At 37.6% G+C, this 22,186-nt stretch overlaps 2 protein-coding genes across 6 annotated transcripts in view; one reads left to right on the forward strand and one right to left on the reverse strand.

Annotated features, from left to right (window-relative positions):
* Positions 1 to 6,945, reverse strand: part of MTMR6 (myotubularin related protein 6) — a 30,098-nt gene extending 23,153 nt beyond the window's left edge. For 2 of the 4 annotated variants that reach the window (XM_054701787.1, XM_054701788.1), the window contains exon 1: positions 152 to 319. In XM_054701787.1, coding sequence (XP_054557762.1) covers positions 152 to 256 — 105 coding nt within the window. In that variant the 5' untranslated portion in view covers positions 257 to 319. Of the gene's footprint in view, positions 1 to 151; positions 320 to 1,347; positions 1,450 to 6,333 lie in introns of those variants that run through there. The other 2 variants (XM_054701790.1, XM_054701791.1) reach the window with 2 other exon arrangements.
* A 137-nt stretch (positions 6,946 to 7,082) lies between these two features.
* The window catches only part of NUP58 (nucleoporin 58), a 39,795-nt gene continuing 24,691 nt past the window's right edge, over positions 7,083 to 22,186 (forward strand). The window contains exons 1-6 of one of the 2 annotated variants that reach the window (XM_037527047.2): positions 7,083 to 7,390; positions 12,855 to 12,997; positions 14,312 to 14,347; positions 16,408 to 16,557; positions 17,119 to 17,256; positions 18,359 to 18,469. In XM_037527047.2, coding sequence (XP_037382944.1) covers positions 7,284 to 7,390; positions 12,855 to 12,997; positions 14,312 to 14,347; positions 16,408 to 16,557; positions 17,119 to 17,256; positions 18,359 to 18,469 — 685 coding nt within the window. In that variant the 5' untranslated portion in view covers positions 7,083 to 7,283. Of the gene's footprint in view, positions 7,391 to 9,924; positions 10,259 to 12,854; positions 12,998 to 14,311; positions 14,348 to 16,407; positions 16,558 to 17,118; positions 17,257 to 18,358; positions 18,470 to 22,186 lie in introns of those variants that run through there. The other variant, XM_037527048.2, reaches the window with a different exon arrangement.

The raw sequence follows: 22,186 nt of genomic DNA on the forward strand, positions 1-22,186 counted from the left end.
TCCTAGAAACACTTCCCCAAACCAGGCAGCCGCTGGTAGCGTGCGCGGGCGCGTGAGACAGCGTCAGCCAAGGGAGAGCAGAGTCTGATTTATTCCCCGGCTGTCGTGGATCCCACAGCGCCCCCTACTTGTGGAGGGAGGATAAGCTCACCAAACCCTGAAGGAAGGTTCTGTTGGACGGTTGTCCTTGGAAACAGGAATGATTTATGAATCTGGAGGAGACCGTCCTCCTCTCACGAATGGCTTCTGTGGACATGGTTGTGTAAAGAGAATTTGGTAGACGGGGTGAGACAAGATCTCACTGAAGTTCATCACCCTACTGATTAAAAAAACACCAAATTTCAATACTTTTCTCTTTAGTTTGAGCTGCAGTTTAATAAGCAAGTATTTATTCTTAGGGAAAAATTAGACATAGCTAGTGTAGCTTTATTTGAAACAATCCAAACCTTCAGACATCTTTACAGAAACATCATCCAAAGCAGTGATAGTGAAGGCAAAGATAAACAGCTGGGACTACATCAAATTAAAGAGCTTCTGCACAGCAAAAGAGACAATAACAAAAATGAAGAGAAACCCCACCAACTGGGAGAACATTTTTGCACACAACACTAATGATAAAGGACTGATCACAAAAATCTGCAAAGAGCTGAGGAGACTCAACAAAAACAAAGAAAATAATCCAGTCAAAAAATGGGCAGAAGAGGTAAAAAGAAACTTCTCCAAAGAGGAAATGCAAATGGCCAACAGGCATATGAAAAATGTTCAACATCACTTGTAATCAGGTTAATTCTATTTAATTCCCTCTTAAGTGATTATAAATGAAGTTATTTTCTTAATTTCTCTTGCTTCTTGTTTGCTGTTGTATATAAAAAGCTATGGATTTTTGTACATTGATTTTGAAACCTGCCATTTTGCTTTATTCATTTATTGTTTCTAATAACTTTTTGAGGTTTTTAGGATCTTCTTTACATAGTAAAGAAATATCTCTGCAAATAGTGATAGTTTTACTGCTTGCTTTCCTAGTTGGATTCCCTTTATTTCCTGAGTTTGTCTGAATGCTCTGACTAAAATCTTTTATATTAAGGTAATAGAAGAGGTGACAATAGGCAATAGGCTTTCAGCTTTTCACCACTGAGTATTACATTGGCTGTTATTATAATGATTTTTTAATGTAAAGTGTTTATGTCCATACAATATTAGTACTGTCATTCATTAAAAAAATATTTGTTAGGTTCGAACAACGAGAAAATGCTGAAAAAACTGAAAAAAAAAAACTTTTTGTAGATACAAAAAAGTTAGTCTTAAAGCAAATCACTGCCTTCAAAATTAGAGACAGGGATAACTTACAGGAGCAGAAACACACAGCCAGCAGCATCCTGGGATCCAATGGCATCCAGTTCTCTAACGCAGCACATCATGTTTGACCATCCAGAAAAAATTAAAGACATACTAAAAGGGAAAAAAAAGACAGTTTGAAGAGACAGAGGAAGCATCAAAACTAGACTCAGATATGGTAGAAATGTTGGGATTATCAGACTGGGCATTTAAAACAATTATTAATATACTAAGGACTCAAAGAGATAAAAGTAGGTAACATGCAAGAACAGATGGGCAATTTGAGCAGAGAGGTGTAAATCTCAAGAATCAAAAGTAAATGACAGAGATTTGATAAACATTGCGACAAACATGGAAAATGACTGATGAACTTAGCAGGCAGGACATGACTGAGGAATCCCTTTCTCAACAGAGACCTCCAAAACTGAAAAATGAAGAGAAAAAAGTCTGGGGATTGGGAGGAACAGACTATCCAAGAATTGTGGGGCAAATACAAATACATTTAATGGAAATATCTGAAGTAGAAAAGAGAGAACAGAAATAAATATTTGAAAAAAATAAAGACTGAGGAATTTCCTTTAAATTAATGTCATACACCAAACAACAGATTCAGAAAGCCCAGAGAACTTCAGGATAGAATAAATTCCAGAAAACTACATATCATTCTGAAACTACAAAAAATTAAAGATTAAGAAAAAATTCTTGAAGAGCAGGTAAAGGGGTGGGGTGTGTGTGTGTGTGTGTGTGTGTCCCTGCACGTAACAGATTAAGTGGCATACCTAAAGAAAAAAACAGGACCCTCAAAAGGGGAGTTGATCAGCAATGAGACCTACATCAGGGATATTTAATATATCCCTGTAAAAATCCCAGAAACACTACTATCTTGATTTGCAGTTGGTATATCCCAATAGAGTTTACAGATGCATCAGGATTTTGGCTGAATGACAACAGCCTCTTATCATTTAGCTCTTATTCCCTCGTACTGAATTCATGCTAACAAAGCAAATGTTCAACTGTAGTGTCTGCTTAGCTTTAAAGAGAATATGCTGACTCTCATTCCTGTCTGCTTTAGACGTCTTTTTTTCATGGTTGATGACTAAGTGGTATTTTGATGTTCACCAATATAATTAACCCTAAAAAAGATCTTTTTTGGGCTGGATGGTTTTCCCTTATGTTATCTTGTTCCTCTACTGAAACTGTAGTTGTATTAAATGTTTGTCTGTATGTGTGTGTGTGTGTGTGTGTGTGTGTGTGTGTATGTAAGAGTTGAGATCAGAACAGCAGAAATACTTATTCTGATTATCTTTATTGTAGCCCAACATTGTATGGAAAGTATTTAGGATAAATTAGTGCACATTGAAATCCTTTTAGGCTAGACGATATGTTTTTAGAACATTAGTAAGAATAAAAAGAAATCTCAACAAACAAACCTCTTTTCCTTTCTGGCATCTCTTTATTTCCCTTGAGTGAACCTACTCTTTTGTAGAACCCCCAAACCTGCCTGCTTTAAATAGGTTCTGCCATACACCACACGAAGACAAAATATACTCTACTGCCTAAGACCTTCAATGGAAAGGAACTTTAATACAATTAGTGTGCGATACAGAAAAGGGAAAGAATAAAGTTTCCAAATCAAGCACCCAAAGTTACCCATCTCCTCTGGGTCACTGACCAGCCAAACAGGGTTGGCCCCAAACAGGACCACTGCGGCCTAAAAGCCTGTCACAAGTTTAAGGCACCTTCTGGTGGGGACCCATAGGAAAGGGGCAGAAGGAGCACAGCATGTGTGGGACAAAAGAAGCAAAATCAAGATAACGGTTGTCATTATTAACCACCCAAAGGGTCTCTCATCCACTTCTCTTTCTACCAATCTAGGGCCAAGAAGCAAGTGCAGTTTCTTTACATATCTCTCTGCTTCATGTGCCTCCTTCAGCTCTCCTTCTGGGTTCCCATCCTTCTTCCTACCTTCTAGTTTCCTCTAACTTCCTCTTCTCCCTGCTCAGCTCGACCCTCCCTTCCATGGGTCAGGAAACCTGGAACCTCCCCTTTTCCTAGGAACCAACTAAGTTTGTATCCAGAAACTACACTGTTTTTTTTTTTTTTTCAGTTTTGAGAAATAATTGATAAAAATCACTGTATATGTTAGAAAGTCATCTCCATAAAAAGGGAGATAGCATGTTCCCTGTCCCACTTACCTATGGGAAGAATCAAATGGCCAGGTGAAGCTATTAATATATAACATGTAAGGTAGGTATGCTCTGGGTAAGAAGAAAAGAAGGAAGAAGGAAGAAGAGAGCTCTAATTCCTCTGGCCCAACTTGTACCTTGGTACTGCTGGGAAGGAAACATGGAAGGAGGCACTGGAGGAGAGCCAGGGAGCAACCCACATGGTGAAGCAGACCTCTCCTGCCTCGCCCGCTGCTCACCTCAGCAGTGTATTTCATCAGTCTGCCTGTTCTGTTCCCCACTCTGTCTCTGGTGAATCCTCTAACCCCCTCCCACTCCTCTGGCCTGTACCACAATTCTTGCATGCATAAATAAATAAATCTTTTTAAAAAAGAGGTTGTCTTTGCTCTTTTGTGCATGTATCACCGGACCCCTTTAGAGAATGTAAGTTTGGGGGAACAGAGGAAGCCTATTTAGATATTTTAATGCAAATCCAAATTAAAAGTTTTTTTTAAGATTTATTTATTTATGTATACAAGAGCTGGGGTACAGGCCAGAGATGCGGGGGGTGAGAGGATTCACCAGAGCCAGAGTGCGAAACAGTACAGGCAGACTGACTGAAATACACTGCTAAGGGGAGCAGCGGGCGAGACAGGAGAGGTTTGCTTCGCCATGTGAGTTGCTCGCTGGCTGTCCAGGGATCGAACTCGTGCTGCAGAGGCTACGGATTGCTTCATAGTGTGGTGCTTAACCCCTTGCACCACGAGGGAGGCCCCAAATTAAGAGTTTTTTTAAACTTTCAGATAATTCAGTCTGATTATGAATTAACAATGCCAGCAGCCATTCAATAAATCAGGAGTTTAACAGAAGTCTAACAAAATAAAAATCAAGGAGAAGCAAAGTGTCTTGCTATAGAATTTAGAATCAGAATCCCTTGCTTCATCCTTGGAAAATAATAATTCACATAGAATTTACACATCAGTCCAGGTCCCATAATATCAAAGAACAATATTTAGAACATTCTTTGGAACAGGATGTTACTCTAACCAGGTAAGGAAGTTTAGGAATTTGGATAGACTGGCTGGATAGACTTCAGGTTTAAGTAGGCATGAAATTATGTTACTGCCATTTTACTGTCAACATTTTAATTGACTAACCTTAGTTATCCGTTTAAGTTATTAGCTTATAAAAACTGCTTTCTTTGGAATTTTGTTCTTTTTAGAACATGAGAATGTGAAGTTTATTTTATGTCCTTTTGTTAATAGGGCAAACAGAAAGTGGTATATAAGGTGAGAAAGGGATACAGTCTTATCCTTAGTATATCTTAGAGGCATGTGATAGATCATAATATTGTTCATCAAATATTCAAGTTTCCATCTCTGTAGTGGTCCTTTCTGTGGGATTTTGGGTACATTTATTACTACAGCAATACTTAAAATACTCTACCAAATACAAGATTGAAAAGCCATACTAAAACTTCTATAAAATGGAATGTCTTATCAATTTGAGTGATTCCCCCAAAACTCATTCTTTTACTTCTCAGATTTTCCTATATTTTTCTTTACTTTCCTATATAAACTGTTTATTTTAAAAACTGTTTACAGAATTACTGTAACAGAGTTCCTATAAACTCCACGCTCATGTTCACCTATCATAAACATTTTACATTGTTCCTTACTATATTTTTATATGCTTTCTATCTTACACATCTTATTAATCAATTAATTAATGAATATATATTTAAATGTCAGGCATTCTGTGCTTACCAATTTTATGTCAGTATTCTTTAAAAGTTTTAGAAAGCACACAATAAAATTTCAAAGTGTAGCGAGTTGCTCTCTTTCCACAAAAATCACCTGGACCTCTTTTTTTCCAGTTAAAAGAACCTTAGATTTTATATCCTCAGTTCTCTTATTAACCATCCTACAGTTATCACTGATAATAGCATTCTCTAGATCTCTGAAGCTCTAAAACTCATAAATATTTTTTCTCCTCCGTTCAACCACCATGAATTTTTCCTTTATACTAAATTCAAATCTCTCTTTACTTTTTTATCATTTCTGTTGTGACTGTTATTTTAAATGTTATTTAATTTTTAAATTATACACATGTATTAGTCTGCTCATGTTGCCATGATAAAATACCACATACTGCATGGCATAAATAACAGAAATTTATTTCTCAGTCCACACAGAGACTCAAGTCTAAGATCAACGTGCCCATGGGCTTTCTTCCTGGCCTGCAGAAGGCTGCCTTGTGGCTGTGTCCTCACAGGTGGAAAAACGAGAGGGGGTTCTCACTCTTTTTTTATCAGGCAACTAATGCCACCCTCATAGTCACATTTAAATCTAGTTAGCCCCCTCAAAGTCCATCTCCAAGTAAAACAGGGAGTCAGAATTTCAATATATGAATTGTGGGTTGCAAAGCCCAAGCTGAATGCAGGAGAACCTGCTTGCATTAAATGGTGACGGGGGATGTTGAAGTTAGAAATATTGGTCATAAGGACATTGCGTACCAGACTATAGAGCCACTGGGTGTTTGAACAAGGCGTTGTCTGTTCAAAATTTTACTTTAAGAGATCAAATTTGGTATTTGCTTAGGGGATGAATTTTATTGAACAGCAGTTTTGCAGCAGTAATGTAACAATCACTAATGGAAAAAATAAAGACCTACATTATGATGGCTGCACCTCAATGCACCACCACCAGGAAGCCTTTCTTGTTCTTGATGCCAGAGGGGAATCTTTTTTAAACCCACATTTTTCTGTTTAAGGGTTGCTCTTGGAACCTTTACATTTCGCCTTATAGTGTACTTGTTTCTGTATTTTTCTTACCTCTTCCATTTTGCTCTTCCAATAGTGGGTAGCAGAGGCAGCAGTCCAGACAGGACCCCACAGGCTCAGCCCCAGGTCCCACACTCTTACCCAGCAGGACACGCTGCCACTATTTGTGCATTTGACAACATCTACTCCCACACTCAAGGTGATTAGCTCTGTTTGCTCATCACCACAGGGATGGTTACCCCAATTTGGAAAGGGCACTCTTCTGAGCCCCCGTGGGGTCAGGCTTCCAATGACCTCGCCAAAAAGGCTCCACCAGCTGTGGGGCGCTCACGTCCTTGAAGGTGGTACTCACGTCCTTTAACAGATGATGAAATTATTGATTACTGAACCATCAGGAAGTAGAGGCGCTCCCCCCGTTCTTCTCCGGGAAAACCGAAATCGCTTTTTTTGTTTTGTTTTGTTTTTGTTTTGTTTTTGGTAAGAGGAGCGTGGAATGCATAATAGGTCCTCCCCAACACTGGGATTCTGCAGATCCTTTGGATAATATAAAGAAAACAGACAATATTTCAGATTCAACAGTCATAAAGTACAAATAACATCACCACGGTTGCCAAAATATAACCGTGAGGCACAAATGGCTCGACCAGGTCTTTCTTAAACAACAAGCGGGCACCTCCCCTTAGAGCAGTGGGCGGAGCGTCACGCCCGCCCCGTCCCAGGGTACCTTCAGGGCGCACCGGCCCCACCCCTTTCCCAGGGTTCCTGGCGCGACGGGCTCGCTCCCGGCCGGCTACGTGCGCGTGCGCGAGCAAGCGCCGGAACGTGTTCTCGCGTGGTTGTTCCACCCCCTTTGGCCTTGTCTTCGCGGCCCCCGGAGCTTGAAGTTCCCGCCAGGTGCGGGCCGGACAACCGCGATGCTGCCCCGCGCTCTTGCGCTTTGAGACGGAAGAACCGTCCCAGGCCCGTTTCAGGTCGCTGTCGGCGCTGAGCTCCGGGCAGCCATGTCCACGGGCTTCTCCTTCGGGACCAGCACGCTGGGCTCCACCACTGTGGCCGCCGGCGGGACCGGCACGGGCGGCGGTTTTTCTTTCGGGACCGGGACGTCCAGGTAACTGCGCTTCCTTGCCTCACCGCTCGGGTTCTGGCCACTTGGCTCCCAAGGGGTCGTCCGCCCGCCCTTTCCCCCGCTCGTTTCTTTCCAGGTGGACCTGGAGAAAAATATTTGCCCAGCGCCAGCTTCGTAGGCCTCCCGGTCGCTACCCTGGTCGCTGCCCTGCCCCGGCCCTCACGGCGGCCTGGTTGGGAGGAGGCCGGAAGGTCTGTGTTTTGAGGTTTCCAGAATTCACGATGGTTTAGGTATTGTTCCTACCGAGTGAGGTCTGACTGGGTGAGAGGGCCAGGGAGTTCACTCCCGAGTCCTTAAACGCAGAATGAATGTTAAAAGAACGAATGAAATTGTAGCTTACTTGTGGAGTTGGTGTTTTTTGTTTTTGAATTTTGGTCATAATTTTTTTAATATATTTTATTTTATATAATTCTTACATCATTTTTCATTTCTGCACAATGTATGCATTTGCATTTTGGTTCTATTCCCCATACAATTCCCAGCCCCCTTATTTTGACCCTAATCCTCCCCCCACCCCCCTGTGTGTCTCTGGTTTATAGTTGCTTGTTGATTTATATACACATTGGAATATTACTCAGCAATCAAAAAAGATAAACTCATGCAATTTGCAGTAACATGGATGAAGTTGGACGGGATCATGCTCGGCGAAATGAGTCAGAAAGAAAAAGAAAAATACGGGATGGTCGCACTCATAGCAGGAATTTAGAAAACCTAAATAAGGGACCAGGAAAAAGACTAATTATAATAAAAAATCAAAATCAACAAGCAACTTGTGGAGTTTTTTTTTTTTTTTTTTTAAAGACAATTACTATAAAATTTCAAGAAGGGCAGTTGAGTGTTTCTCCCTCAATAGTTAAGATTGCATTGCAGGATATACCGTGCTTTAATATCATGGTTGTCTTAAAAGAACTTTCAAGTCTTTGTTCCTCGTGGGGCAAATTTAAATACCTTTTATAGCATTTATTGGTGGAAATTTTGAAGTTTGTGAATTATTGTATCATAGGTGAGAATGTTGTATTGTAATGACTCCTATTGTCTTTTATTTAAGTTGGAAAATGTAGGTAGCATATTCATCTTTTTTTTTTTTTGGTGTAACTTTCACTATACCATCACTTAAAATGGTCACAGAAATACAGCTCCAGAGAGAGGCAGTTAAATAGTGAAAGGTTATTTTAACCATGAGAGATTTAATCTTTAGAACTTAATCTTTTGAAGATAAAGGTGGAGTTCATTAAATCAAGAAGTTTGCACAGAATTAGTTAGGTACAAGATACCCCCTGAGGCTTGAAGGTTTATAGTTGTAGATTTAAAAGGTAAAAATACCTTCAGTATTATCTGTATTTTAAAAAGGTGGTGGTGGTGGGAACTACAGACTATACAGTCAAATCAGAAGTCTGGGAGTTTTCCTTAATACTTATTTTTTCTCATTCTGTGCTCTAATCAGCAAGGCCTAATCATTTTAATTCTGTAATTTCCATTGTCTTCATTTCAATATCACCACCCTGTTCTATGCTCTTACTATTCATAGAACAAATGTTTACTGAACACAGTTCAATTTCGTTAACACTGTTTTAGGTGGTAAGAGTCCTCTCCTGAAGTTAACATACTTAAGAATAATCTTACAGTTCTTCCAGGTTTTCAACTAGTGACCTTCCTCTTGTTGGGTGAAACAGCTCCCTCATCCTACTTAAATTAGTGCATTGGAGTTCTAATTACTGTCCCCAAAATGTACTTTTATGTCAGTTTTTTTTTAACAGATTGTATAGCCAAAGCAGTTTTTTAAATTCCTATCCCTCGCTTCAGTGATTTTCCACTATCATTGGAATAAATTAAAAAGAAAAATAAATTTTAACCATGATCTGCAAGACCAGAATAATTTGCAGTCTCTTCAGACTCATCCTGAACCTATCATCTCATTTCAGTTTGCTTCAATTCTGTGATCCAGACCTGCTATTAAAAAAAGTTATGTTACTACCCTTCACTGACATAAAAATAACTAAAACAAAGTTTCAAAGAAAGATACTCTTACTTCATGTGATATCGATACTTTCTGTTCTTTCATTTCACTTTTTAGAAATGCTGGTGATGTTTACGCTTTTCTAATGGGTCTTGATTTTAATTTGAAAAACTAAGCAATCGGAGGCTTTCCTCAGGTGGCCTTAACCAAATAACTTCCCATTTTAGGGCAGTTCCCTCCTAAACAATTTTTCTTTTTTTTTAAGAGAAGAATGAAGAAGGCAGATAACATCTTTTTTTTTTTTTTTTTTAAAGATTTCTTTATTTATTTCATACAAGCACTGGATACAGTCAGAAGCACAGGAGGGTGAGAGAATTCACCAGAGCAAGAGCAGGGAGCTGAACAGGCAGAAGGACTGAAGTACACTGCTGAGGGGAGCAGCCGGCGGCAGGAGACTGCGCGCCATGTAGGACCCTCCTCCGGTGGCCGGGGAGCGGCCGGGGGGCGCTGCAGAGGCTGCCTGGCCGCTTCACAACCCAGCGCTCAACTGCTGCGCCACCGGGGAGGCCCGCTGAACAATTTTTCTACCACCTTCCATGTGCCTACTTTTGGGACCATGCCTCCTTTCTCAGAGAGGCCTTTTGTGATGTCAGTCTAGAGGAATTTTCCATACTCAGAATATCCTGAACTATAGCATTTAACACAGTTGTAATTAGTTCATTATATGTTTTTTGTTGACTCGTCTGGTCCCAGAAATAGGATCTAAACTCGATGATGGTGAAGACATTTTCATACCATTCTTCCAGTAGACACAATGCCTAGAACTCCATACATACTTATTGAATGAAAGTATTCATCTTTTTCTCACAGACAGGAAACATCCTGAGGACAGGGTTTGTATCTTATTTACCACTCTATCTTCAGTTATTGTGACAACAGTGCTTGCAATATAAGGCTTTAATAGTTTGCCACATGATTGAATAAAGGAAGTATTAGTAATCAAGTAGAAAAATTTATACAGACTTCAGAATGACTTGTATAAATTAATAAAAAGAGAGTTTAATATCTGTCTGTTAGAGCATTGGTTTGGAGACCTGACTGCCCTAAATACTACGTGGTGTCTTTAGGTAAATGATTTATGGGCAGTTATTCTGCAAGCCTCAGTTCCCACATCTGGGAAAAGGAGTGTAATATATTTATCTCAAGAAGTTGTTTAATTAGATAAAGCATGTATTTAGCATTGCATCCAGCACTTGACAAATTCTTCATAAATATTAGCCATTATGTTTGCTCCTAAGTCCACAATAAGACAATGGAGGGAAGTTAAAGTAACATTCTGGCCTGCTGTAATCAATGTAACTTTTCTTTCTTTTCTTTTTTTTATTTAAACATAAGAATTTTTTTTAAAGATTTATTATACAAGAACTAGGGTAGGGAAGGTGAGAGGATTCACGAGAGACAGAGCAGGAAACAACAGGCCGACTGACTGAAATACACTGCTGAGGGGAGCAACGGATGAGACAGGAGAGGTCTGTTTGCGGTCTGGGAGCTGGCTTGCTGGCCTGGATGGAACAGGCACTGCAGAGGCTGCAGACAGCTTCACAGCGCTGCACTCAACTGCCTGCACCACTAGGGGAGGCCCATCAATGTAACTTTTCTGTAACACAACTTACTGAGTTTTTGCTGGTAATTCTGGGTTCGGGTAATAATTGATCAGACCTGAATTTGCTTTTGTTTTTGTTAAAATTTCTCTGACACAGAGAAATTTCTCTTTTGCTTCTTTGGTAGAGTAAGAAGATTCCACTTTAAGTATTTCTTTAGTACAGTTTTTAACTTTAGTTATGAAATACTTAATGTGTCTTCAGTTAAGAAATGTAAGTATTTTAATTCATTTGTCTAAACGTACATATTTTAGCTGGATGTCTTTTGTATATTTATGGATAACAGTAAAAACAAACGTGATCTGTGATTTGTTTGGGGACAAAGAGGGCATAATATCTCTTCTTAATTTCATGTCTTCACAATTTTCCAGTAATGTTTCTTAAATCACTTTTTAAATTCAGTCAATTAAGTGTTTAAAGATCTGTGCTTTACTTGTCAGTAAGACCTTTCCAGCCCTGCTCTGCCAACCCCTATATTTCATATATCCAAGGGTACACACATCTGCTCTTGGTCATTTTTAAAATAAGTGGTAAACTAAGACACAATTAGAATTACCATTTTTCCTATTAGTGTTGATGACTAATCTAAAGTTTTATTTCATTAATAAGCTCCTCCTCTCAATAATAATCTGGCGTACTACCTTATACATAATGTGTTTAATTGAATTTATAAACTTTCCTAATTACACAGTAGTTACATTTATTGAGGGCAAAAAATTTGCTCTGTATAATCTAATCTTTTCCAAAAATCCTGCTGAACTGTGGGTAGAGTTGGGTATACAGTTATTCCATTTTGAAAATGAGGAAATAGAGGCTTAAAAAGGCTAGGTGATATCATGCAAATATTACTGTATTAGGGAACTAGTACTGGAACCTAGCCACAACACTGCTACCTTCCCCTTAAATGAAATGACCCAGACTTTTAAACTTGAAACAAAAAACAAAACTGATACTGGGTTCTCTCACAGTGATTATGTTTATATGGAAGGGCAGGGAGAATATTAATAAACATAAATATATAGGGTTATATGTGTTATAATCTCTTAACTCTTCACAATTTTTGAAGTGTCAAATTGTCAAGATTTTTTTGGTGTGATTTCATAATTTGTTTTCACACATACACGTAACAAATTTGGGCCTCTGAGGCTTGATAAGAAATTTGAAAAATTGGGGCCTCCCTGGTAGCGCAGGTGGTTGAGGGCTGCACTGTGAAGCTGTCCGCAGCCTCTGCAGCTCTGGTTCCATCCTGGCCGGCCAGCAAGAATCCACATGGCGAAACAGACCTTTCCTGTCTCACCGGCTGCTCCCCTCAGCAGTGTATTTCGTCAGTCTGCCTGTTCTGTTCCCCGCTCTGTCTCCAGTAAATCCTTTCATCCTTCTGCGCATCTGGCCTGTACCCCAGTTCTTGTATAAAAATAAATAAATCTTAAAAAAAAAAAATTTGAAAAATTGTGAATCTTGATAGAGGGTAATTTTGTTGCACATTTTATTCTTTCCAGGATATGTCTATAATTGGTCAGAGCAGAATATATGAGATCCTGCTTATGATTACTTGGAATCAGAGATTCTAATTGCTATAGATTGTGCTTTTCTTGAGACTGGTATTGCATTTTTAAAGATTAATTTTATATGTGGATTTATTTGTAAAGAGAACAGAAAATTATTTGAATTTGGTTGGCTAGAGGTAAATTGTTACTCTTGCAACCTGTAGAGATATATTAAGATATGTTAAGTAAAAAAAAAAAATTAGTATTGGAGGGTTAATTTTCATTTTTCTTAAGTAAATACTGGCTCTAGTAGACTTTTATTTGTGTTTTTTATAAATAAGCAACCCTTCTGTGGGGCTCAATTTCGGAACTTTTGGAAGCACCGCAACCCCAGCAACTACATCTGCTCCTTCAGGTGGATTTGGAACTGGACTTTTTGGATCAAAGCCTACCACTGGGTTCACTTTAGGAGGAACAAATACAGGTAAGGTTGATTATCACACTTGCAGGGAATGGCCTTAGGATGTTTATTCTTCTCTATGTCCTTTTTATAACTCTCTCGTCATTGGTAATAGACTGAGAAAAAGGTAAATACTAAGGTGAAAAGAAATAAATGGATTTAGAATTAACTACCAGAATAGGCCTAGTCATCAACTGTGATCTACTTTAGTGTAAGGAAGGGAAACACACACACACACACACACACACACACACACGCACACCATTTAAAGAATGAAAGAAGATATTGCTCTTTATAATGAATTAAAGTAATTTAAAATTTCATATTAAAGATTTATTTATTTTTAATTTATACAATAGCTAGGGTACAGGCCAGAGGCATGGGAGGGTGAGAGGAAGCGGAGACAGAGAGGGGAGCAGAATAGGCAGACAGACAGAAAGCACTGCTGAGGGGAGCAGCGGGTGCAACAGGAGAGGTCTGCCGCACAATGTGGGAATCTTCCTGGCTGGCCAGGAATTGAACCCACACTACAGAGGCTGCGGACAGCTTCACAGTGTGGCACTCAATCTGCTGCACCACCGGGGAGGCCCTAAAATTTCATATTAGATTGTGTAATGGAGTGTTTTACCTCAGTGAAGATTAAGTCAAGTTTACCAATTTGGACATAAAGCAATTTAGCATATGTGGGACAGTCAGCCTCCTTTTTTGCTCTGATATAATTTGTATACCTAAGAGAGCTTCTTGTTTTTTTTGTATTAAAACAATTGTTTCATTGGGAAAAAAGCAAGAGGTAAAAGTTTCTGATGGACATTTCAGTAATAAAAATGTTTGCCTTCTGTAATACACATATTTTGTTATTTATAAGCTAAAGATATATTTCAGTGGAGCTACCATTTTAAAAGTTTGCAGCGTTATTTACCCTTTATTCTTTTGGTCTCTCTTATCTTTTGCATTGACCTACTAACCTGAATTAAAACACATAGAAAATGAAAACTTCAGGAATAAATATGAGACTAGCCAGTGAACTTCTTGAGACAGTTCTGTGTGCCAGTGTTTTGCTTGGAGTAGCTTTTTTTTTTTTCCCCCTTAACCTAATTTGGTCATAAGCCATAATTGTATTTTACAAATGTTCCTTAATCAAATTGCATGTAGCTTGTAATATGAAAGCCATTACCATAGGAAGAATGTTCTATTAGTTAGTGCTTATGGTGGAAGATACTGGGATATGCAGTGATGTTATTAGCAGTGTGGTCACTCCTTGAAGATGATTCCAAGTCTTGCCCTTATGACAAACATCTTCCATTGATGATTAAATTTTATTTCTCTTTCTGTCCCTAGGAATAGCAACAACTATAACTACAGGATTCACTCTGGGTAAGAATTTTTGAGGAAAGATCCCAAATCTATTGGTTTCTACTCTTCTCTTTCCTAATATTTCACAGAGCTGGGTATAGAAGAAAGCATGTAAGCAATGACTATAGTTCACTGACTTATCAAAAAACTTACAGCATTTGAATATTTAAAAATCAGTGACTGTATGGTCCTTTTTTAATTCTAGAAACTTAAATATAAAAATGACTCTTCTGGAAATTCACTTCACAATGTTTTTTCTAAATGAGTTCTTTTAGTGGAAAAGCATCAAATTAAGCCTTGGTGTAGCTAATAGTTGTGAAGCCTTAATTATATAATATCTGGCAGCTCTTAGTTATCTATAAAATGAGGGTCTTGGACTAAAAAATTTTTGGATTCCTTTCCAGCTCAAAAATGTATTTATATATAATGTTACGCCCAAGGGAATGTGAATAATTGTGTTACAACCTGCCTAGAATCTTGATGGAGTAAATAACGTGAGAGAAAATAAAAGGATTTGAAAAAGGATTTTGTTCTTTTTCCTATTTATTCTTTTATTTGAGGTAACATTGGTTTAACCCATCACTGTATATGATCCAGAGGAATAGGTTCACACCACTTCAGATGTCTGTCACCACACCCTATCCACCTCAGAGCACCCATATCCATTAACCTCAAAATTAATTAAAAATAAAAATTGAAATAAAGTGGCAGACTTTCTTCAGTTGAATGCTACTTGCCTGTTATCAACAGAAAACATGTTTGCTGCCAAAGTTTTGGACAAGATTGTCTACAGAGACACAGTTAGAACCCAAAGGTGACTTTAAAACTATACTGTGGCAGGAACTGCCAGTTGTGGTAAGAGCAATCATGAAGTATGATTACTGACTTTTTTTCTTTCAGTGCTTTCAGGAGATGCCAAAATGCAGGTCATTCATATATTTATTTAATATTTTTTGAGCAGCTACTACTTCCTAACTCTGGCCTTAAATTTTTAGTAATAGATGTTAGTGTGATGGTGCTAGCAGTGGTAAGGATGATACTGATGATGTCAGGAACTGCTGAGTGCATGAGCAAGACATTGTGAATCTGTTGTGAAGTATAGTAGTGAGTTCTTGTATAACCTGATAAATGCTCTAAAAGATGTATGAAAGGCACCGAGTAATGCAGAGGAGGAAGAAAATGGGAATTTATTTTGGGGTCATGAAATATTTTAGCTATAGGTATGGAAAATGGAAAGCTCCAATCAAAAGGATCCAGGGGAAGAGGAAAAATATTTTGTTTTCAAGGTGAGAATGGTAGGAAGAGTTAAGATTTGAGGAGCAAATTGGAGTCAGATAGCAAAGGCAAGGCAGTTAGTGCCAAGAAACTGTAGAACTAATGGCAACCTTACATCTTGGTTCTCACTGTGTATTTTATTGTTCTCTTTTTTTTGGAAGTAACATAATTCCAAGGACAGTTTGGACATTGGAAAAGATTGATAACAAACAAAATAATAATTCTTAAGAGAGAACTAAGGTTTTAAGGGTACTTGTAATCCTGGGATATCTCTGGAGTAGAATTGACAGGAGTTATGACTAATGGAATGTATAGGAGGGAGAGAAAGATGTTAAGGATGATTGCCTTTGCTAGTTTGAACAACTGAATTTCAAAAGTACACTGAGGTAAAGCTAGCCAGTGGATGTTCAGATACATGTAGATTTAGACATATGTACCAAAAGCTGAATTCTGAAAGTGGATGAGATCTTTTGGGAAGTAAAGGGACTTCAGGGATTGGAACCTTAGGGTGTGGAAAAGAAGGAACATTTTTCTACTCAGTATGAAAGAAGGATAAGTGCTGTTTTAGGTAAATCTAAGGGTAGAACTGAAATTGGATTTCACTGTTACCACATTGATTGGATTTTTTCCCCCCCTTAACTGGGCCATCTTTTTGGTATTTATGATTTGGGCCCAAATTCTGTATTTTTCTTTCTCATACATGTGCAAATGCATACATCTTTGTTAAAAGAGTAGGATCCTGGTTGAAATTGGTGTAATATATAGATAGTTATGGTGAAGTGAGATTTGTTTTTTTTTTTAAATAGGAACTCCAGCCACTACATCTGCATCTACAACAGGTTTCAGTTTAGGTTTTAATAAACCTGCAGCATCTGCCACACCTTTTGCTTTACCCATTACTTCTACCTCAGCTGGTGGTCTCACTCTTTCATCTGCTCTGACGTCGGCTCCAGCAGGTAAGGCAAAATGGAAAAAAGTTGGGTTTTATGTTAAATTTTAATTTTATTTAGAGAACATAGGTATCCACCTTTATTATCAGTTTGGGAAAACTTTTAATCATGCTACAATTTTGACCTATAAAGATTGATTTGTGTAGATCAGCATTGGGCATTAAGCAGCAAAGGTCATCTTGGAAGTTAATATCTACATTGTTTTCAAGGACCATTTTCTTTATCAGGATAAAGGATAAAGCATTTGCATAAACCTTGCCCATGTTAGAATTTATTTAATTTTAGAGGTGGACTTGGGTCAAAAACTTTTCATTACAGTCTAGAATCAGTTATCTATTACCATTCTAGTAATATCCAAAACTCTTTTGTCTGTCACTTGTTTTTGCCTTGAAGCTACTATTTCTCTTTATTCTGAAGTATAGATTTAACTTTAGTGAATAGTTTTCCCCAAAAACCAATCAGGGACGTTAGGGTTTTTTTTTTTTTAAAAGAATGCTTGGTACTTTCTATGTTTTAATTTTCATAGAAATGTTTCCTTTTGAAGGTTTACAATCTTATTTTTTATAGCATCCACAGGATTTACTCTGAACAGTTTGGGTGGAGCAGCAGCCACAACTACAACTGCATCAACAGGCCTTTCTTTAGGGGGAACCTTAGCTGGTTTGGGAGGTTCGCTTTTCCAGAGTACAAACACTGCAACATCAGGTAACTGATAGTATTTTTTCTGTGTATGTCATATTTAAATTTATTTTGACCTTTTGAGCAGATCACTTTATTTAAACTTTATGTTTTTCTTTTTATATGAAAAATGGTTTATAAAATGACGACTTGTAAATAATTGGACATCTTAGTCATATTTTAGAAATAAACTTTTCTAAATGAAGAGGAATGTACTTAAGGATCAGTTAATGTTAAAGGGAAATTTTTTAATAAATGGTAGTTGAATGTTTGGGATCATTTAGTGTCTAAATTCATCGTAAGGCAATTTGCATTTTAAGCCTTGAATCTAGGAATGACTTTCCAGTATAGATTTCAGGAGAGAATTTTAGCATGCTTTAAAAACAAGATTTTAAAACACAAATATGAAATAATTTTATTATAGTCACACTGGGCAAATTACTAAAGTTCAGCTCATCTGGCAGAGAAAACTGAATTGGTATTTTATGTCTTAGGTTTTGATTTCTCATTTCATGCTAGTTTTAAAATTAGCCTTATGTTAAGGATTTTATGGATATTCTGGATACTGGCTATAGCTAATGCCAATATAAGAAAGCCAGTGTGAGTGGCTTTCGTGGGAGTGAGAAAAGCTTGCCTCCTGTAACAATGTAATATCAAGAATTTCTGCTTAACAATTTACGTATTAGGAAAAGTTGATATATGTTGAAATGACAGATTCCCAGTAATACTTAAACTAATTTACAATGTCTGTTTAATTTCAGAAGTTTTAGTGAACATCTAATTAATATGTGTCTAACAATTCACTAGGGTGTGTTGAAGAGATGAAGGGATATGACTTGATGTTTTCTGTTCCAGAAGCTATTGTTATTTTGTGCCATCTATTCTGATATTTAATGAAGTCATCGGAAGGGAAAAAAGACATCGGTTAAGATAACATGTAGAAATTTGTAGTGTTCAGTAGCATGTTTAGTCTCTACGTAATATGTTTAGATTTGTTTCATATGATTGCCTAAATCAAGTATGAAGAAATTCTGGGATCCAACTTAAAAGCATTTGAGTACTTTGGTCAGTAAGGGAAAATTGTTATACTTTCGGTGAACTTTGTAAATGATGTTTGACTTATTTGTAGGACTTGGACAGAATGCTTTAGGCTTAACTTTGGGAACTACAGCAGCTACTTCGACTGTAGGCAATGAGGGCCTCGGTGGCATTGATTTTAGTAGCTCATCAGATAAAAAGAGTAAGTAAAGTTTATTGTAATTTTATGTCCTGATGAAGGAACTTAAATTCCTGTGTCTGGAAAATCATTAGTTATATATCCAGTAATAAAATTTTTACTTTTAAGTTTGTTTGCATTGTATTTCACAAAGGTTGTATATGTTGTAAAGATTTTATCTTTGTAGAAAACTGCAGTTTGTATATACATGTTTTATGTAGCTATCTTAAGGTATTCTTATATTTCTTTTAACTTGGGAACATGATTTTTACCTGTTCTATCTCATGTAATATATCACAAGTATTTGTGAATGTCAGTATTTGCTAAAAATATTTTAATATTGTTTAATATCAATTTTATGAGTGGGTATATCATAATTTAGTCAACCACGTCCTTTTACTAGTGTTTCTATTTCTTTTACTTTGGGAATTATCACTGTATTGGGCATCTTTATAGAGAGGGGGAACATAGTATGCTAGTTTGAGGAGCTGGACAGAATTGCCTGGGCTGAAATTCTGCCTCAACTATTTACAAGCTGTGTGACTATTCAAATTACCCTCTTTGTTTTAATTTCTTTGTCTTTAAAGTAGGAGGGGAATAACAGTACTTATTTTGTGGGGTTGGTTTGAGGATTATTATTTGTGAAACCCTAGCAGAACCAGGGACACAGTAAATGCTTTCTAGATTTATGCTTTTATTACAAAGTTTTATTTCTTCAGGGAAAATACCTAGAAATTGATCCATTGGCTTATTGGAAAAATACCTAGAAATTGATCCATGGCATATATTGTGAAGTTGCTTTCCAGAAAGGGTTTACCAATTTATTTACCCACCAACTAGTGTTAAAATGCCCTTACAACACACTCTTCCCATACTGAATATTCTTTTAAAAATTTTTGAACCCAAATTCATTTTGAAAACTTCGTATTTTGTTTCCATGTATGTGACACTTAAATGTTGTTTTGCAACATCTTTTTTCTGATAAACGTGTGTTTCAATAGAATATCATATACATGGATAGTGCTCTGAGCCTCTGACAACTGTAGAGTGAGTTAAATGGATGGAGCTGTGAAATATGCAGTGTCTAGAAAAATCAGTGTAAGAATTTTTTTAATGGACATGGGTTTTAGTATAAGAAGATACTCTTCAATGTGAATTACTGTCCTAAAAGTTGGTAAAATAATTTCAAACTTAAAAAATTTATTTCTCTTTGAGTGAAAATTGACTAATATCTAAGCATAGATTCTGTTTCTTTGTAACAACTCCATAATTACAAAAAATAGCTTTAGATATTTAGCAGATTTTTTTTTTTATTCAGTTGTATGAGGTGGGTGCCTTCCAACTACTTTTATGCCTGAGATGATTATTATTTTTCTTGTAATTGCTTTTAGATCCCACGTGAAAAAACAAATTGAGGCAAAGGAGTAAGGGAAATGTAAGGAGTTAATCTCCACCCTCCCTTTACCTCTATTTCTTCCTGTACTCCCATCACCCTCCTCTCATATTAGGCTGATCAAGAGGAATACATAGAATAAATGAACATGACTGTGTGTTTTCCTAGTAGCTATATTAGTTAGCTTGTACCTATAGTATCAGTGAGATTTAATCAGATGAGGCGTGGTAGGAAACAGCATTCTGTGAAGTGGGGATAACCTGGAGTGGCATGAGAATGACATGAGAATGCCCCTGGCCCTTTGAAGAAATGCTGGTTGGCCAGTGTGGCTGCAGTACAGAAAGATCAGATTGCAGAGATTACAAACGGCCTTTGTGCTACATTAAGGAGTTTTGTGATTATAGTGAGGACAGTTGAGATTTACTAAAGGATTTTGATCTAAATGAAGTAGTATATAGGTATTTGTAGTGAAGACATTGCAGTAGCATGTTGAGCATAAAGTTTATGATACAGCTACATTATCAGTGCTCTGTGGTCACTTGAAGTCATTTTATTTTATTTTTATTTTTTTAAAAGATTATTTATACAAGCACTGGGTACAGTCAGAAGCGCGGGAGGGTGAGAGAATTCACCAGAGCCAGAGCGGGGAACAGAACGGGTATACTGACGAAATACACTGCTGAGGGGAGCAGCGGGAATGGCAGGAGAGGTCTGTTTTGCCATGTGGGACCCTTGCCGGTGGCTGGGGATTGAACCGGCGCTACAGAGGCTGTGGGCAGCTTTGCAGCCCAGCACTCAACCGCTGCGCCACCAGGGGCGGCCCTGAAGTCATTTTCAATGACATGGAAAATGCATAACAACCTGGAGATAATTCTTTTTAAAATGTGAGTGCAGGGCCACTGGATGGCGCAGCGCGTTAAGTGCAGCACTGTGAATCTGTCTGCAACCTCTGCAGCGTGGGTTTGATCCTGGCTGGCAAGAATCCCACTTGGCGTGGTAGACCTCTCCTGTTGCTCCCGCTGCTCCCTTTTCTTGGTTCAGCTCTTTTTCAACTTTCTGGAAGAACTCCACACAAAGCCACACAATCAAACTCACGTCCAATTTTTTTGTTAAAACAGACAAAATCCCTATGGAAGTTATGCAAAAACAGACTCTGAAATAAGTAGCAAAAATTACTACCACTATTTGTATGCTGTGTTGGTATCAAGGGGAGAGAAAATGTGACAAGTTAGCTTTGCTGGGAAAAAAATTGCAACCTTTCTGCAGATCCTGGTTACTCAAAACAAAACAAAACAAAACAAAACAAAAACTTCGTGGATTCAGGACAGAATGCATAAAAAAATTTCCAGTATTATGTCAAAGAAACCTTAGTAAATGTCAGGTGTATTTCCAGGTCTATTCAGTCCTTTGTAGGAAAGTTTTTTACTCTCAACAGTTCCATCAATAGGAATCTGTTGAGACCTTTTCTCCCTAAATTTCCAGAAGCAATTTCTGTAGATGTGAAACAATTGAATTATATAATATTACAAGGTGACAATCACCCTTGACAATTTACATACATACCAGATACTACTGTTAACATTTTGTACATACCAAAGTTTTACCATTTTCCCAAGTGACAATGCTTCTCTTCCAGTTTTACTTCATTAGGTAAAAGCCAAATAGAACAAATTCATGTAATGCCTTCCCAGGAGGAAAAGGAGAAACTTTGTGGAGTGTCTCAGGAGCTCTACTGAGGTTCCACAAAATTTCCTTGCATCAGTCAAATGACAGGCTACCAAATTGGTACTTGAATTTAGATTTCTGGGAAGCTTTGCCATAAATATCAGAAAATTAACAGAAACAACAATATTCAATCTCTATGAAGGCACCGGCTTAGTTCAGTAGCACAATGTTGACAATCAAACCATAACTTTTTGTTTTTCTCATAACTGGAGACTTTTCCAACATCTATGGTCACCATGTATACCAATTTGTCGATCACTGGAGGTCAAGACGGTTAGACACAAGGACATACAGACAGACAACATATAGACACAAAGAGCTCTTTAGTTACCATTCATCACGCGTGGGATATCCCATACAACTGCAGTTTGTCTGATAGGCCAAAGTAACAATAAAAAAAAAAAACAAGCAGGAAAAAAAAAACTTCAAAGTAAAAAAAAACAAAAGTTGATAGGAAATAACAAAATCAAGATTAAAAACCTTTCCCCCCTCAGCAGTGTATTTTCTCATCCTTCTGCCTGTTCTGCTCCCTCCTCTGTCTCTGGTGAATTCTCTCACCGTCCCTCACCTCTGTCCTGTACCCCAGTGCTTGTATCAATAAATAAATCTTTAAAAAAAAATGT

The sequence above is a fragment of the Talpa occidentalis genome, unplaced genomic scaffold (genome assembly GCF_014898055.3).
Source record: "Talpa occidentalis isolate TD23 unplaced genomic scaffold, MPIMG_talOcc4v2.1 talOcc4.5, whole genome shotgun sequence".
Classification (NCBI taxonomy): domain Eukaryota; kingdom Metazoa; phylum Chordata; class Mammalia; order Eulipotyphla; family Talpidae; genus Talpa; species Talpa occidentalis.